The sequence below is a fragment of the Denticeps clupeoides genome, chromosome 4 (assembly GCF_900700375.1).
Source record: "Denticeps clupeoides chromosome 4, fDenClu1.1, whole genome shotgun sequence".
NCBI classification, from domain to species: Eukaryota; Metazoa; Chordata; class Actinopteri; order Clupeiformes; family Denticipitidae; genus Denticeps; species Denticeps clupeoides.
This window is the reverse complement of record NC_041710.1, coordinates 7,760,840-7,779,233: the sequence shown is the minus strand read 5'-3', so window position 1 is coordinate 7,779,233 and position 18,394 is coordinate 7,760,840. Positions and strand designations below refer to the sequence as shown.

The following is an 18,394-nucleotide window of genomic DNA, read 5'->3' as shown; positions in this document are numbered from 1 at the left end:
CGTGATGACGTCCGCGCACCGACGCCGCCGCCGCAGCCGAGACCAGGACGTTGAATGACACCAACTGGTGAGCGTTCGATGTGAAATGGTCCAGAAGTTGTGGACCGCTGAGCTGTGGGGTCTGCACCCCTATGCAGAGACACAGTAAACTGTAATGTCATCTCAGCTACAGTACAGGCCAAAAGTTTGGACACACCTTCTAACTCAATGTGTTTTCTTTATTTTCATGACTATTTACGTTGGTAGATTCTCACTGAAGGCATCAAAACTATGAATGAACACATGTGGAGTTACGTACTTAACAAAAAGTGGAGCCGTGGCCTCCACAGTCACCGGACCTGAACCCAATCGAGATGGTTTGGGGTGAGTTGGACCGCAGAGTGAAGGCAAAGGGACCAACAAGTGCTAAACACCTCTGGGAACTCCTTCAAGACTGTTGGAAAAGCATTTCAGGTGACGACCTCTTGAAGCTCATCGAGAGAGTGTGCAAAGCAGTAATCAGAGCAAAGGGCGGCTATTTAGAAGAAACTAGAATATAAAACATGTTTTCAGTTATTTCACCTTTTTTTGTGAAGTACATAATTCCACATGTGTTCATTCATAGTTTTGATGCCTTCAGTGAGAATCTACCAATCTAAATTGTCATAAAAATAAAGAAAACAGATTGAATGAAAAGGTGTGTCCAAACTTTTGACCTGTACTGTAAATTGAAATTGAAATTGAGCTTTATTGTCATCGCATGACCATTTCAAACAGACTAAACAAATTAAAAATTGTAAAATTATGATTTTATTAATCTTTTGTAGATTTTATTTTATTTTATTTTTTATTTTACATTTTAATTGTTGTCTTCTTTCTAGTGTATAATGCATTTAAGATGATACAATAAGCTTTACTTTGACTTACACTGACTTTTTTTCCCCCTTGTAATGTCAGTATGGAATATTTTACTTTACATTGCCAGTCATAATGTTGCATTGTTATTGAGGAAACCTGAAACAACCACAGTGCTCTTTGCAGTTGAAAGGACCGTCTAACCTTTTCAATACATAAACTTGCACTTTCATTTCTGTTAATTAATGTGAAATGTGAAAAATAAAAGATTGAATCATCTTAATATGGGGTATCATATACACGTTTGTTGTCAGCCATAATCTGGTGGAAAGAAAAGGCCTGACTTTCTATATTTTGTTAAATGATCTACATAAAAACACTATTAGTATTAAAATTGAACTGTATCTCTGACTTTATGAGCCCGGCATTATCTGGCAGCGCTGGTTAATGTGTAGAACGTCGACTAGTTTTTTATATGGCACCGCGCGGAACCTTTGTTGTCGGAAATCCCTGTTTCCAGACGGCCTTGTTTACATTGCGGACAGGCGGCGCTTTCTTGAAAACGCGTGTGTGCGTCGTCTCCGTGAATGGATCGTCGTCTGTAGACCATCGTGCCGCAGAGCAATGCCACCGTGCGCACTAATGCGCGGCATTATTGTGTTTGTGCAGAACAGGACCTAGTTCCGCGTCTCGTTCAACACGTTAGGCGTGCTACAGCCTTTGCCCGCCGAATATTCCATTCGCACACGCTCTTCGTGCTTAGAATGTTATAAAGAAAGACGTCAGAGTCCGTGCCTTGTCGGTGTTGTAGAGGATTCCTGGCGTGATGCCCAACGCAACGACTCGTCCGAAGCGCTCCAGACGGAACCGGCGGGCTCCGAGGGAAGATCCGGCCCGGAACGAGCTGGTGTCGCGCTCTCTAGAGAGCGCCCAGCAGTGCCTCGTCAATCAAGACTACGGCACCGCTTTCGTGCACTACCTGCTGGTTCTCAACGTCGCGCCGGTGCTGAAAGACGTCGCCAAGGTCAGTGGGTTTTGCACCGACCCGTTCACCGCCAGTTCACTGGTTTAATTGGCCCTGCACTGCGTTCCCACCCTTCCAGGAGTCCTTCAGGTTCACCCTGTTCAAATGGGCTGAGGAGCTCGATTCCCTGGGTCGCATTCAGGACCTGTTCGGCTGCTATGAGCAGGCCATGGAGCTGTTCCCTACGGATGAGGTGATCGTGAACAGCATGGGAGAGCACCTCTTCAGGTGATGAATGCGTCTTCATAGAATTGTGCAGTTATGCTTATGCTTTAATAAGGAATGGTTGCTTGGATTCAGTGCAGTCATGCAAGTTATAATAATTTATTCCCATTTTCCCACACTCACTGTTCATAAGCATCAAATCCAGATCCTGGGAGACTGGGCACAGGGTAGGGATTCAGCTCATCGCACACCATCCTCACCATTCACAGGCTTAAACCAATGGGCAATCCACATGGAGTGCATGCCTTTGTGCAGTGGTAGAAAACCATATAATCTGGCGGAAATCCATAACAACTCATGGAGCGATAGGAGGATAGGGAAATTATTAAATCATTTTGAATGTTTTGGTATAAAATTCTCCATACGGACGATATATATCGTTCATGGCCATAATCTGATGAAAGCATGTTAAAGGGGGAATGATGCTCTCTGCTGCTTTTCCAGTATTTGGGTCCATTTGAATTCCACAAAGACCCTCTGTAGAAAGCCAAGTTTGCATGGAAGATCCTGAGATGCCTACGCTGAACACTGTCTGTGAAGTTGCCACAACGTCATTGGCTGAACTGACTGATGGCCCTTGTGATTAACTGGGCACAGATTTCCACAGTCTCATGACCATAGTAGTGTGTCTGTGAAGATTCTCAGTCATCCAGGTGAATCAGAATGACAAAGTTCTGTGGATGCAGAATGAAACATCTCTACATTAAAGAAAGAAAGTCCAGTTGCCATGACTCAATTTTCAGACCATAGTAGAGGTGTAATGCCACACAAAATTCACATTTCACTACGTACCTTAGTAGCGAAATTCACATTCCGCTACATACCTTAGTTTTGAAGTCATTTTGGTTTGAACTATGTCTGTGGTCCAGTAGGAGTAAAAGAAAAGAGACATATGCAAGTGTGTGACAGCCAGTCGTTGGACTTCATTTTGAAAATAGTTTTCTGAACAGGACATTCAAGATTGGTTTATTGTCAGTACAACAGTATACACTGTATACTGTGTATTGAAATAATGTTTCACACAGACCCCCCATAGTGCAATCATAAAAGACAGAAAATTGTATATGTATATACACACTAATCTAAACTATACTAACTAAACCTAAAGCTTAAATACTATACAGATCTCTAAGAGAAAAGTAAAACCTTTTCTGTACAATAAACAGGACATTACTGGACAACATCATATAGGATTCTTGTAAGTGGATATTTTGGATGTTTCAAACAGGACACACAAGACAAGACCAACAACAACATGAAATTTCAACAACAAATTTCTTAAGAAATGTATTTTGGATATAGATGACGACTATGATCTTTGCATATGGAAACAAACCGGAGCAATTTGATAAGCAACACCACAGTCATTCTTTAATACAAGGAACGTCGGTCACATCATTCCACCACCGTTACCGCAGTGTTAAAGCTCTGTAGTCCTGCCTCTGTAGTCCTCTGTAGTCCTTTCAGGTATGAAACTCAGGCATGTCAAGTTGGCTCTGCATTGAGTCACTCAGTCTTTTGGTACCGTGATGGTTTGGTACGAATAGCCTCCTGTTCCGGGACCTATAATGAATGGTTTGTTGACATTTGATCTCAGGATGGGCTTTAGAGATGAAGCTGCTGGCCACTTTCACAAGGCTCTAAAGCTGAGGCCAGACTTCCCAGAGGCCAAAGAGAACTTCTACCGAGTGGCCAACTGGCTGGTGGAGCGCTGGCACTTTCTAATGCTGAACGACCATGGCCGCAACCACAAGTACCAGCTGGCCATCCAGAAGGCGGTGCGAGAAGGCTGCAACACTGTACTTGACATTGGCACTGGCACCGGCATCCTTGGGTAAGCATTGCCTGTGTGAGAGTATATTTTTAATAGTTGTGTATACATCGTGTGGCACATAGTTTGGACCTGTTCTGTAAATGCAGTAAAGACCAATTTGTTTAGTGTCTGGAACATGCGCACTGCACTTGAATGTTTAGTTCAGCAATGTTATGTATGTTCTGCGTGTGTCTGTCATGTATAGGATGTGTGCTAAGAAGGCCGGAGCCACTGAGGTGTACGCCTGTGAGCTCTCTAGGACCATGTATGAACTCGCCTGTGAGGTGGTGGCTGCCAACAGCATGGAGGGCAGCATCAAGATTCTGCATTTGAAATCCCTGGAAATGGAGATTCCTAAAGACATTCCCCACAGGCGAGTTTCCCCACATAACTATTTTGAGCAGAGCAGCTAGTACATGTAATTAGTATGTAATATGCTGTATATGGTTACTAGTGCCAAGCTAGCACTAGTAACCCGTCCATCACAACTCCTTTTCCATAGAACATTGTGTCTGTTTGTGTCATTCAGGGATTCGTGTACCGTGTCTTTGATTTTGTTGTTCCACTTTGATAGGGTGTCTCTGGTGGTGACTGAGACAGTCGATGCTGGTCTGTTTGGTGAAGGCATCATTGAGAGTTTAATCCACGCCTGGAACAACCTTCTTCTGCCTCCTCAGGTAAAGCCTATCTGGAGGTTATTTTAATATTATTCTGTAAATGCAAAAAATGTTATAATTAAAATTAAAACTCTTTTCGAAAGATAGTTGCCATAACCTCAAACAGGGAGTTTCAGGAAGTGCTTCTACCTAACGGGCATTCCGGTTATTAGTCCTAACTCTTATTAGTCCTGTTATCTCTTATATATGTTTACTTGTAATTAGTTTTTTAATTGTTCTTGTTTTTTAAAGCAAGTATTTTTAATGCCTGTCCATTTAGTAAACCATTCCACGGCAGCTTGTAAGTTTGAACTGTGTAGCAGTGCCACCTTGTGGATGCTGTATGTGATTTTTTTTAATATATTTTTTTTTAAATGTGATTTTTATCTTTCCTGTATTATGCAAGTTGTAAGTCAGAGTCACCAGTGCTGTTATATTGCAATGTCCTCTAATGTACATAAATAAATGCCATTGTGTGTTGCTGCTGTAGAATTTGCAGGATCCATCCTCAGGCCCATCGCAGACAGGTCGTGTAATTCCAGCTGGAGCCACCGTCTTTGGGATGGCAGTGGAATGCCAGGAGATCCGGCGACACCACAGGTACATGAACTGGAGTCTGCTCACAGAAATGTAAAACATGTATAAACACACACACGTACTGTATAAGCCGTGGCAGCGCTGGCCTTGCTACTAATGTTGCGGGCTAAAACCCTGAACCGTCAAGGTGCCAATGAGGTCCCCGTCCCCACACGCTGCTCCCCGGGTGCATTTCATAGCTACCCACTGCTCACCAAAGATGATGGTTAAAAGCACAGGATACCAGGTGCTGTGCTTGCTGTGTATCATAATGACAAAAACATTCACTTTCACTTAAATATAATTTTTTTGTTGTTGTTGCTGGAGGTTGTAAGTACACTTTTGAAAATCAGTAGCCTAGAGGGTAACACACTCGCCTATGAACAGTCACAGGTTCAAACCCCACTTACTGCCATTGTGTCCCTGAGCAAGACACTTAACCTTAGTGTCTCAAGGGGGACTGTCCCTGTAACTACTGATTGTAAATCTCTCATGATAAAGGCATCTGATAAATGCCAGAAATGTAAGTTCTACAGAAGTCTACAGCAAAAATGAATTGTGTTTGCACTTATAGACTGTGTGTGCCTGAGGTCGGTGGTTTGATGCTGGGTCCGGTTGGGGAGATTCACAGCCCTGTGAGCTGCTCTCCCGATGCAGATGACAACACAGAGCCTTACACCACAGAACGACTGAGTCGCCTTCCTGGAGGCTACACCCCCCTCACCAGCCCCTTCAGAGTGCTGGACATTGACTTTAACAACCCACAGGTACCAATTTTAACCCTTCAGCCTTATATTAATTCATGTTTGTTTACATGATGCCACTGTTGTCTCATAATGTCAAAATGTCGCATTGAATTTAAAATAAATAAAATGAATCGATAATAATAAATAATTAGCTAGGAAAGTATCTAATTATAATGGGAAAAAAATGCAGTTATGTTGATTAGAGACCACCTTTACTGGTCTCATGATTCGATTTGATATCTCAATGCATTTTTCTATATTATTATATTTTCTATAGTTGGATTTTTCATCTGTGCAATATTTCATCTGTGCTGACGAGGCCGAGCTCCTACCTGGAGCGAGGCTGTACTCAGATCAGGCAGTCACTACCAACACTACGTTTTAACTATAATTTTTATTCTGCCGTCAGAAAATCACCAAGCAACGTCGCCATCACCTCACCATCCCATTTCTATGCATCACAAACACATTTGTAACTTTTTCTGGAGTGGCACTAATAAGCCATTGTGTATCACAATGACAATCACTTCACTTCACTACTTGCAGTGACTTCAGTGACCTTCCTTTTCTGACCAAGGTGTTGACATTGGTGTCTCTTAAGCAATGAACAGACAGTAAACGCCTAATTTACCGGAAACCGAAACAGAATTTGCAATGTTTATGACATTTGCTCTCAACAGGAGCTGGAAGGTCTATACTCCAAAGAGGTGGGTCGGCTGCACCTGGGTGTGATCAAAGAGGGAGTGTTGGACGCACTGGCTGTGTGGTTCCAGCTGCAACTGGATGAGGAGAACAGTCTGTCCACTGGCCCACAGGAGGATACCTGCTGGGAACAAGCCATCTACCCCATCCAAAGCCCAGAGAGTGAGCACTGACTACACACTGAACACGCAACACCCCTTGTATAATTCTTTATGTGCTACAGAAGCTTTTTAGGTGATCTTCTGTTTGTTTAGTAAATCTTAAGTACTCTAGTTTTAATGGATCGGTTATGTATGTTGTCAGGCAACCAATGCTTCTGTTATTATTTTGCAAGCCATCTCAGTTAACATAAGCCAATGGAACTTGGTGGATATCAATAAGAGGGAGCCACAAGAGGATGGCATGGAGTATCTTGCTTCTACGAATGAGCATTTTGTCATCAGGTTTGTCACAGGGGCAGTGGTGGCCTAGCGATTAAGGAAGCTGCCCCGTAATCAGAAGATTGCCGGTTCGAATCCCGATCCGCCAAGGTGCCACTGAGGTGCCACTGAGCAAAGCACCGTCCCCACACACTGCTCCCCGGGCGCCTGTCATGGCTGCCCACTGCTCACTCAGGGTGATGGGTTAAATGCAGAGGACAAATTTCACTGTGTGCATCGTGGGCTGTACTGCTGTGTATCACAAGTGACAATCACTTCACTTAAGGTTTAGGGCACTATTTTTGGAACTGTTGCTGTGAACAGTGCTACACAGTAAGGAGGTTTTTATAATGCACTTTTCTAGTTGGATAGGATAATCTGTAAGCAGTAAGGAAAGTAAGTTAGAACATTTGTGTGGTCTGCTCTGATCTGCTCATAGTCGATGTAACTTGTTTTTACAGTCTCTTGAATAAGTATCCACACCATTCGGAATTTTACACATTTTGTCAAATTGCAACCATACGTTGCATGAACGTCCACCTAAACTTGAATGCCGGGCAAGGAGAGCCTTAATCTGTGAAATAATCATGGTAACTTGACCCAATTTAAAAACCAAAATATTGTCACCGCATTCTCTAGATTTAATCCCAAATTTGGGTGCATGAGAAGAACAAATATAAACAATTGGCATATGTTTAGTAATGCAAACACTATTCAGTTATGTTATATTTCAATATTCAATTATTATAATATAAACAGGGATGGATAGATGGATTTTTAAGAACCTTAAGCCCCTGAAAAATCAAGAAGACAATGTCTTGCATCAGAGGATGGCGCTGTGTGCGTTTCTGCTGATAGGATGGCCGTGCAACAGAAAATGCCTAGTTGTGTTAAAACTGTGACATTCAATTTATTACCAACATATCCTAATTTAAACTGTTCGTACTTTCCAAATATGAATTTGGGGAAGGAATGTGATTTTGCTGTGAGGTTCAGTGCTAGTTGGTTGGGTTTATTATATGATAAGAGTATGAATTAACCAGCTGGCTAAATCTAAAGTGTCCAGTTTTTTTTTTTAATATGTCTTTTTAATTAATTTCTCCAAATTCCGATCCTTTTTTTATTGGCCAAATAATAATGCAAGTTTGCTGTGTTAACACCTGAAGGTGAGGAAGTGGAAGGTGAGTATCATGATAAAGTCTTTGATTGGATTTTCCGGTCTCCTGTCCCTGTTTGATGGGCATCGCCAAGGGAACATCCACAAGCCCCCATTTCCCCTCCCCACCCCGTATCATCACTGACACCAGTTTTCCCTGTCACCGTGCTGACATGTGCACCATCGTCACCGGTGACACTCTTTAGCACTCATGAAATTCTTATGCAGCATAAATATGCATTTTCCCCAAACGCCGGCACTCTGAAGACACACAGACTCCTGTGCAGGATGTGAACAGATGTTCCACTCCTGCAGGAGTCGGCTTTGAGATCTCATTTGCGTCTCAATTGCCCTCCTCTTTTCCCTATTTTTCTCTCCCACCCTTTCCTGCCTCACTCCTTGTGTCTGTTTGGAGATCGCAAAGCATCTTGTTCGCACGCCAGATCCACTTTTCACTTTCATGATTTCAAAAAAAGTTGTAGATACCGAGCTCCATAGGATGGGACTTGTGTCACCCTCCAGTTTTGCATTGGTATGCAAACTCAACATGCACAAAGCCAGAGCCAAGAATCAAACACATGACCCTGCAGGTGTGAGGCCACAATGCGTACCATCCTCAGTTTTTTCTGGAAGTATCATATTTAAAAACCACCTCAATCTGCCAACACAGTGCAAGATGGAGTCTCCTTCCCCCTCCTCGGTTCCCTGTTTCTTTGCAGTCAGAGGGCATCACAAGCACAGGCTCTGTTAAAATCATCTCATAAAATCATCCTGTCCACTACCACACCAGACACACATTATGTCATAGTGTTTGTTTTTTTCCAATAATGCCATTGGATGGAAACGCCATTCAGTCACACCCACCTACGGCCACCTAGTGCCACTTGTTCACCTAGTTTGCATGCAAATTCCACACACGCAAGGCTGGCACCCAGATTCAAACCCCTGGTTCGAAACCACAGCGCTGACCACTGTGCAACCATGCTGTCTTTTTGTTTGTCCCTGAGGTCATTCTGAATAGTAAAGGAACTGTGTGTCTGTGTTCCTGTAGGCTGCATGGTGAAACCTGGCGACGAGCTGCTGGTTGAAGTGTCCTGCAATGACGCCTATCTGCGCCTGTGCCTCACAGCCGTGGTGAGGGAGGGCCGCGTGTTCCATCTGGATGAATGGGACAGGGATGCCTGGAGCTCTGTCTCCAGCGGCACCCCAGAGGTGGAGCTGTGCAGCGCCCTCGCTGGTCTGCAGACCGACCAGGAGCGACCGCAGCAGGCCTTCATGCTGGAGTGCTCTGAGATTGCACTGCTGAACAACACAGTCTACCATAACAAGTTTCACTCTGCTATGAGCAGACTGTTGAGGCAGCTGAGGGAAACCTCGCATGTTGCTGAGCATCCTGTGGCATCGGAGGTCAATGGTCATCACTCTCCCGAGCCATTCTATGTGCTGGACGTGAGCGAGGGCTTCTCTGTGCTATCGCTCATCGCTGCTCGCCTGGGCCTGCTTCCAGGAGGATCTGGCGAGGTCCAGGCTTACAGCTCCGTGGAGAAGGAGCAGCATCAGGCCATCCTCAACCTTGTGGCCGAGGCTAATGGAGTTCCTGAAGGTAGGCTGGAGTTCTGGCTCAGTCACGTGGAGGACGACTCTGCAGTTCTCCAGAGACCTGCTATTGAGAAACTGTGGAGCGCCATATTTCTGGACTGTGTTGAGATCTGTGGACTAATCAGGCAGAAGGTTGTGGAGAAAGCTACACTGGCCAGGTACTGCACACCTGTCTCTGATCCAGGGTTGGGTCAAAACATTTAAATTACATTTGTTTTCTTAACACAGATTTATGTTTTAATCTGCATATTTGCCTAAAACGGATGCGCCTGCAGTTGTGCTCTGACAGGTCATTGGTTTGATCTTTGAAGCCTGTGGCTGTGATTTCAATGGGCAGGAGTCTGCTGGAGGATGGTGGACATATTTTCCCAGAGCGCATCGTGATTTACGGGATGCTGGTGGAGTCCGAGACGCTGCTGCAGGAGAGTGCAGTGCAGGGGAGACAGCCCACCCTCGGCTTCAACATTGCACCCTTCATCAACCAGTTCACTGTACGTATTCAGTGTTATTTTTCAGTTATTTTGATTATTAAAAAATACATTTCCCTCAAATTGTTTGTTGGTACCACCAGCAGGTGGCAGCAATGTACTCCAGAGTTCTACCAGGGCATTTTCTTAAGCTTTTGGAAACCCTATGCTGATGGATGTGTTAACAGTCGGTGTTTGTTTTCGGGTTGGATAAATACTAATGCGTCACAGTGTGGAGGGGAAAAAATAATAAAATGTCCTTTATTCTGCTGTGCTGTTTTAGGGTACAGGGGCAATCCCACATTAATAAAGACAAAACACTTCAGGTGACATTTCACAAATTCTATTTGTATTTTAATCACCTTCATGTTATAATATAATATTGTAAGAAAAGTTACAGGTTAATCAGTAGGAAATAATTTCATTACAGAAATGTTTTTCATTTCCCCCTTTTAACTAAGTTTCTTTACTGGTGCACATGGATTTGTGTTCTCCCGTTTTTATCTCCCCTTTATAGTTGACTTTCTCTTTTATGTGGCCTCCATCTGTATTGTGAAGAGCTGAAGCCCCCCACATCCCCCCCTTAGTTTTTGTGCGTCGTGTTTGTGCTCTAATTTCAGACAGGCACTCGTGGGACAGCCGTTTGTTTTAACAGATGTTGTCTTTGAAGTGCTCAGTCGAGGGCACTTCTCCAACGCGACCGGCTGTCAGCGAGGGAGAGCGTCACCGCTCATGGCCTAGGACACTCTCTACCTGAATCTATCAGCGTGCATTATGTCAGTCACATCAAAAAGCCCCGAGCCCCTGAACGCGCCCGCTGCTGACAGCCCCTTTGTTCTCTGTGGGGAAAAAAAAGAGGACACGTGGGTCGTTTGCTTGATTGTGGCTTGATTTCTAGACAGCAGTCCACAAAATTCAGTCATTAAAGACTAAAGCATTTACTTTGACAAAAAAAAAAAAACATTTGCCAGTTCTACAGTGACCTGCGCTTTCAGATGATAGCAACACAGCCTGCCCTCCTGTAGTGTATATAGTGTGGCCTTTTTTATAATACAGAGTATTGGGTAAATGTGAATAGTTAACTCATTTACAGCATTTATCAGACGCCCTTATCCAGAGCGATTAATATCAGTAGTTACAGGGACAGTCCCCCCCCCTGGAGCAACTAGGGTTAAGTGTCTTGCTCAGGGACACAATGGTAGTAAGTGGGATTTGAACCTGGGTCTCCTGGTTCACAGGGGAGTGTGTTACCGACTAGGCTACTAACTCCCTCTTAATGTTTTGTAGGTACCTGTCCACGTCTTTCTGGATCTGTCTACTCTGCAGTGCAGGTACCTGAGCGAGCCTGTGGAGCTCTTCACTCTGGACCTGATGAACGCTGCTACCAACTACACTGCCAGAGAGCTTAAGGTCAGTGATTTCACCCTGAATGATAGAGAATTCTTTTTTCAAAACATTTCTCTTTCACTTTTCCTTGATTTGCTGCATGCCAAAGAGCTACCAGATGCCCTCTAAATATAAAAAGAATAACCACTTTGGGATAAAGACGAGATAAAGAGGTCGCACCATTTCAGCGTGGTGCCTTCTGCACACTGAAGAAAGCACCATGCCAAAAAATGCATCTGTGCAATAAAACAATGCTACTATGCAGAGTGGAGTGTCTTTATCTCATTTTTGACACGTTAACATTTTCCAGAAAAAAATTACATATGCGCTTTTGGACTTTTTAACTCACCCATCCACAGCCTCTCAAGGTCTCTGTTCATCCAAACATCCAAGTTAACATTTGCACCAGTTTTTTTTTTTTTTTTTGCTTTTTCATTATCGGTGTGGATGGAGAGCCTGAAGAAATTATACCTCTGGCAATGGTATTTAGAGGCATGATATGAATGGATTCAGTTTTATAGACAATTTTATACCCAGAGATAATGCTGTTTTTTTTATACTGTATATTCTAAGGTACGGGCCTGCACATCAGGCAGGGTAACAGCAATCCCCTTCTGGTACCAGATCCACCTGGATGCAGAGGAGAGCGTGAGCACCTTCAGCCCAGATTCCCACTGGAAGCAGGCTGCCGTCGTCCTGCAGGAGCCTCTCCATGTCACAGTTGGGGACACTGTCCGGCTCAACGTCCAGTTGCTCAAGAGTAGTTTCTCCATTTCTGCCAGCAGAGAGGAGGAGCCTGTTCCTATGGATACTGCTGCAACCTCTGCCATGCTGGAGAGGACTGTGTGACTCCACCCACCAAAACACTTGAAGCTGTCGGTTGCGGGACCACTCATATAAAGGTCCATACCCCACAGAATGGTGCTCTTGTCTGTAAGTTATGTGAATGTTACAATTCAACAATTCTGTTCAATTACATCTTTAAAATAATGTTAAACAGTGTTGCTTATAGTTAAGATTTTAGGTTAAAATCCATATTGTTAATACATGTGAATTTACATATTCAGTACAGTATTAAATAAATTTGGTTTTAAAATGTATTGCTGAAATGTGATGTTTTATGTTATTTATGTAGTTTTATGTACATGTAGTGACCAGTAAAAGCATTTTTCTCATGAGAATAATAAACAAACCAGAGACCTTGTCATTTCCCTGTAATTTTCATCTCTTTATTCACCCATTCTTCAGTAAGGCAATGTGACATGAACATACATACACCAGACATTTATTTCAGATAGAATTAGTACTGCATTAGAATGGGAGACACAGAACAAACCGAAAGTTGGTCTTTCACTTACCATCCTCACTGTGAGGATGCGATGATTATAAATGCCACTATGGCAATGCTTCAAAACAAAAAACATGAATCATCTGAACAATTTAGGTGTAATTTTGAAAATGGAAAAATGATGACAACCATCTAAAACAATACTGACCTTTCAGTAAGAGGAGGTGGTACTTCTATCATTGTAACAAAAGTAAAAATGTGATTTATTCCAGTTGACATGGTTAGTGTATGGATAAATCAGTACTTTACAGTCATCAGGAAAATAAACACCAAGGCTGAGGTCCATGTAAGACGTTGCAGTAAGCATAAGTATATTAATGGTGCTAAGAGAGTATATTTTGTTTCTGAAAGCGTGTGTATGAACGTAGTGGCAGGTATGAATATCTTTGTAGTGCACATGTCAGTTTTCCTCATTATGCATCATGTAAAATCAGAAAAGAATTAATGCATTGCAGTATTAAACATTCATATAGCTGTCACAAGGGGAAAAGGCCCATTAGTGACTCTGGACCTTTTACTGGGACCTGACTGTGCTTTGTTTGTCTTTCGCTCAAGATGTTTAAGTTGGTCAGTAGATGGAAACTGGATATAAACACTGGTACCTGACCACATGGCATTTAGTATAAAAAGTAACCCAGGCTGATTACGCATTAGCTATAATAACTGAAGACTCCACTCAGTACATAACCGGCATGTAAGTGCAAACCCCGATACATTCTGGACCTGCTTAGCTTGCAGAAACTACAGACCTTAATGGCTCTCAGCCGTACCGTGTATTAGTCCTTGTGCACGTTATCAATAGCACCTAGACTACAGATGCCAGGCTAAATGATAGCAGGGTAGTCAGTGCTGTGTGGCTCACTGGGGTCTCTTTCTTGAGTGCTTGGCGTAATGTCATCGACATCGCCTTGCCATGGGACCGTGCCAAGGTTCGCTGGGGCAGAGCGAGAGTGTGGGGTGACTGTGTGGCCCAGGCCCTGGTAGTGGCCTTTTGGCGAGGGAGGCGTGGAGGAAGAATCTGTGACTGGGTCTTGGGAGCCAGCAGACAGCAGGCCTGTGTGTTCATCCTCTTCTGGCTCCTCACCAAAATACATCTTCCGAGGTCGGCCCATTACTGTTCTGCCTGAAGAGGAAACCGGCAATATAGTTAACAGACTGCTGTTCAACATTTGTGTAAAAACAGCAAGTTGATACAGTAGTTAATTGAACTGTCGGAACACTCACCAACATTGCGCACTTGCTCTGAAATGTCTGCCCTGATGTCTGAAATGTCCCACATGGCAAGAAAGGAGTCAAAGCAGGACCCCTCTTCTGCCTCCTGGATGTAAGGCTTGTAGGTGAAGCTGAAGTGGTGAGCAATGGCGGCCAGGAACATTTCAACACAGATGACAAAGTCCTGCAGCAACAGAAGGCCAAGAATTCACTCAGCATTCATTAAAAAATGGAAGTAAAGCTCTGCTTTGGTATACTTATTTTAATACACTCGCCTATGTACCAGAAGACCACAGTCACAGGTTCAAACCCCACTTACTACCTGAGTGTCTCAAGGGGGTACTGTCCCTGTAACTACTGATTGTAAGTTGTTCTGGACACGGGCTTCTGATAAATGCATGTAAATGTACATCTAGTCATCCTGAGTGCAGCAAACATAGATTTGAAAACCACAGCATAAAGTATTAAAATTAAATAAACAATAGATTATAAATATAATGTATGTAATGTATATGGGCTTTCGTATGCATGTTACAAAGAATAAAAAAGAAACAATCCAGGACAACAATATGAAAAGCAGAAATGCTTTTCAGATGTTCCTTGTTTGCACCTGTAATCCAGTGGCTACTGCTTCCACGCTGTCCCAATCCCATAAGTGAGAGTCTGAAATGACTCCCACCTTTACCAGGAGAGCAATGAACACAGCTTGCCTGTGAGAGGGCAACAAATTAAAACGTTAAAACTAAAAGAACATCTTGCTTCAACACTGCAGCCAAACTAATCATTTAGTACCACAAAACACTACTTACCAGAAGGACACAAAGACCACCAATTTGACACAAAGGAATTTTCCCACTGGTCTGATGGGGCTCAACTCCTCTCGAAGAGCTTTGTAGAACAGCACTAGGCAGTACATGGCAAACTAAAAGAGTAATGACATGCACAAACATCAAATAAGCAACATCAGTAGCCTAGCTATCCGACTTCTTACGACTGTTTGCAAAGGAGAAATAAATGATTAAAAAAAGCTCACAAGTTGAGAAAGATTGTTCACAACGACAAGATACGTCCAGGCATTCTTTGAGCTGAAATTGCCTTCATCATAGACCCCACAAAGCTGGCAAATCCTGTAGAGTTCAAGCAGCAAAGATCATCATAAGTGATTCAAATCTTTGTCATTCTTCACTTGGTTTATAATCTGTAATATATTACATATATTCAGAGAACATTCAGGAAAAAAAGACTTACAATGCAACAACTGTGGTTACAGGCCTTACCACAGTATACTGTAACACTCCCAGTTTACATCTCAGCAGAAGGACCCTGATGAAAGAAAGGATGTTAACTATGAGCCACTTGGACATCATGCTCTTCTCATGCATTTTAAAATGAATCATATTAATCCTAACTAACTCTTCTGTGATTGACAGACTGTTAAAATATGAGATCAGGGTTAACACGAAGAACTTTATGACACAACCACTGAAAAATTCTTCTGGGCTCAGCCAAGAGCCAGCTAAATGTGACAAGAGTCATCATGCTCGCCTGACTACAACTAATTCCTTTTTGGCATCAGAAAAGACCAAACATCTTGTAGCTTGCAAGCATTTTAATCTCATTGTACATGCGTATAGTGACAATAAAAGGCATTCTATTCTATTTAATAAAACTGTTTGGGCTTAATGGCAAATGAGTCATTCATTCACGCTATTCTTGTCTGTGCAACTGTGTAACTATGCATGGAGATGGAGTAGATTAACAGTCAGTATTTTCTCCTAATTGTTTTGGCACGGCATAAACTACAGTAAACTGCTAAACTATTTAGATAAGGCACTCACTCTCCCATGGGCCATGGCGGGCAACAGCAAAGCGGTGGCAGGTGCTTCTGCTGCTCTTGCACCTCTAGCATAAGTATCAGACTAGGGTACTGGTTTCCAAGATAGTTGAGGAGGAAGATCATAAAGTTGTAGATGACATAGGCCTCATAGCACTCCCTGCACGTGTCTACATATATGGCGATGCTGGGATACTTCAGTGCAATCCACTGGAGGCAGGATTAGAGAGAGAAGGATGGCATGTGAGGGTCAGAAATAAACAGCATGCGCTGAAATGTAGCCTCAAGTTTCCAATTTGCACAGTTTAAATCAAATCAGCCCAAGAGTTCTCTGAATAGCACAGCCCTTCTTAAGGTCAATCTCATTTGAAACAGTTGCGGCCAAAAGATCAGAGTGATGTCATCGTTTTTTTATTTAAAAAAAAGAAAAAGCTGAAACATTACTCACGCTGTCCAAACTGTAAATAGGAACCATCCAGAGTATCCTGCCATACAGCAAATGGGAGAAGAGCGGTTAGTCTACCCTCCGTGCCTCTATTTGTTAAAGTGCCTTGTGGAAAGCAGCTGACCTGATGATGGGTTTCTGCAGTTCAGGCTGGGTGTAGTGTACCAAGTGCTGCAGGATCCCCCATAATGATATGGGTATCGTCATGAACACGAAAATGCCAGCGATGAACCATGCTTTGTTGTGGGTGCCGACCTGAATTTGAGGGGGGCAAGGAGAAATTCGAGGGCTGCTTTCAGACACGAACCGCGGACACAGAACGTCGTTCGAACTGCAAACGAACCTCGGACTTCTGCAGCTCCCACACGCAGAGGGGCAGGACAACCAGCAGCAGCATGATGTACAGGACCACCACCAGCGGCCGGATCCATCGCCTCCAGTTCCCACACGTGCATGGCATGCTTGTAAAGGTGCTGGACACTGGGCTAGCTTTCAATCATCCCCTGCCGTTCAGAAGCGGGGCGGCATGCTGCCTACGGAGCGAACTCTTCTTAGCACGTCGCTACAACGCCGAGCAAAAGTTCGGAATCAAACAGAATTCATTACGGAAACCTATTAGCAGAGCGTGCTAGGCTGGTCGCTAGCTGGTCAGCTGATTCATTGTAAACAAACCCCGACCTCTCACGCGGCTTCCATAGGATCGGGATATGTGCTAGGATGTGCTAGCCGGCCATCCACGTCGCCACTGACGAGCCACAGCTACAGAACAACACCGCAAGAAGTCAACAACTCGGCCAGTCTTCACTGTAAATCAAGTTTCGATGCCAGCCATAACTTCCTGTTGTAGTTCTTAACGTTCCAAACTCCGCCTTCCGTTCAGGACGTCGTGCGCGCAAACGGGGGCGGGGAAAGCGTGCTGACGTAACAGGAAGTGGACTGTTTAAAAAAACACCACTCTGTGATTATGTCTTAGAATTCAACTTCAGGCAACAATCAGTCGGCCCAATACTGCTGCATATTAACATATTAGTGTTAGTTTAAACATATAGGTCTGGCTATTAACATAACAAAGTACTTTAAACTATTTTAAACCAGCATGCCTTTTTTGTCACATTATTTAACCTCAGATGTCTCAATTTTCCGTGAAATTCGCATACAACAAGATTCTCTGAAATCCCATGCTCGTTTAATTTATGCATTAATTGTCACATGAAGCTTGAAGCATAACAATTATTATTATTTTTTTTTTACCAGAAGGTGGCAGTGGAACTTAAGTTCCTGAGGTTCGCGGTGTGCGCAGTTTTTTTTTGTTCTCCCATTTCTGTATGTTCGTTCTGTCATATTTTATAGCACAGCAAAATTATTTAATGAAGAAATCCTCTAAATACGAAATGAATTTAATTCCGTTTAAAATGTATTGCTTTGCCATAGTTTGGACAGAGAGTAAAACTCCCCAGTTGAATGTTTCTAATTAAGATTCCTGAGATGTGAGACACGGACAGTTTATTTTCGCAAGCCGCCTCCCCCATTCCCCCAACCACACAAGTCAGCATAGTGCAGACATACAAACAAAATTCAGGATAAAATCCTTAAATAATAGTATCAATAGCAATAGAAATATAATAAGTTGTATAATACACAGAAATACAATTGAATTACACAATTGTTATTACTGTTTTTTTTTTATTGCATTCATTTTTATTACATTTACATTTACCCCATTTACGCCCTTATCCAGAGCAACTTACAATCAGTAGTTACAGGGACAGTCCCCCCCAGAGCAATTAGGGTTAAGTGTCTTGTTCAGGGACACAATAGTAGTAAGTGGGATTTGAACCTGGGTCTTCTGGTTCATAGGCGATGTGTTACCGTTATTCAATGAACATATATTTTAATACTTCCTTAAGATCAATACGACGTCAACACAAAATAACTATATTGAACATAACAGC

General features: G+C 43.1%; 2 protein-coding genes across 3 annotated transcripts; one reads left to right on the top strand and one right to left on the bottom strand.

Annotated features, from left to right (window-relative positions):
* The first annotated feature begins 1,380 nt into the window (after positions 1 to 1,380).
* On the top strand, positions 1,381 to 12,791 carry prmt9 (protein arginine methyltransferase 9). Of its 2 annotated transcripts, none has more exons than XM_028978145.1 (12): positions 1,381 to 1,858; positions 1,938 to 2,086; positions 3,681 to 3,917; positions 4,102 to 4,269; positions 4,471 to 4,573; positions 5,043 to 5,152; positions 5,703 to 5,895; positions 6,555 to 6,738; positions 9,203 to 9,908; positions 10,088 to 10,241; positions 11,505 to 11,627; positions 12,228 to 12,791. In XM_028978145.1, the coding sequence occupies exons 1-12, from the start codon at positions 1,661 to 1,663 to the stop codon at positions 12,450 to 12,452; spliced, it is 2,550 nt and encodes an 849-aa protein (XP_028833978.1). In that variant the 5' UTR covers positions 1,381 to 1,660; the 3' UTR covers positions 12,453 to 12,791. The 2 variants fall into 2 exon arrangements, with proteins under 2 accessions (XP_028833978.1, XP_028833977.1); XM_028978144.1 differs by having other exon boundaries at positions 12,177 to 12,791.
* A 19-nt stretch (positions 12,792 to 12,810) lies between these two features.
* tmem184c (transmembrane protein 184C) lies at positions 12,811 to 17,322 on the bottom strand. The gene is made up of 11 exons (XM_028978143.1): positions 17,121 to 17,322; positions 16,786 to 17,004; positions 16,567 to 16,697; positions 16,446 to 16,482; positions 16,002 to 16,207; positions 15,412 to 15,486; positions 15,197 to 15,290; positions 14,973 to 15,085; positions 14,774 to 14,873; positions 14,176 to 14,347; positions 12,811 to 14,074 (listed from the first exon to the last, which is right to left on the bottom strand). Exons 2-11 carry the CDS (start codon positions 16,900 to 16,902, stop codon positions 13,776 to 13,778), a joined length of 1,344 nt encoding a protein of 447 aa, XP_028833976.1. The 5' UTR covers positions 16,903 to 17,004; positions 17,121 to 17,322; the 3' UTR covers positions 12,811 to 13,775.
* Between the last annotated feature and the right edge of the window lie 1,072 nt (positions 17,323 to 18,394).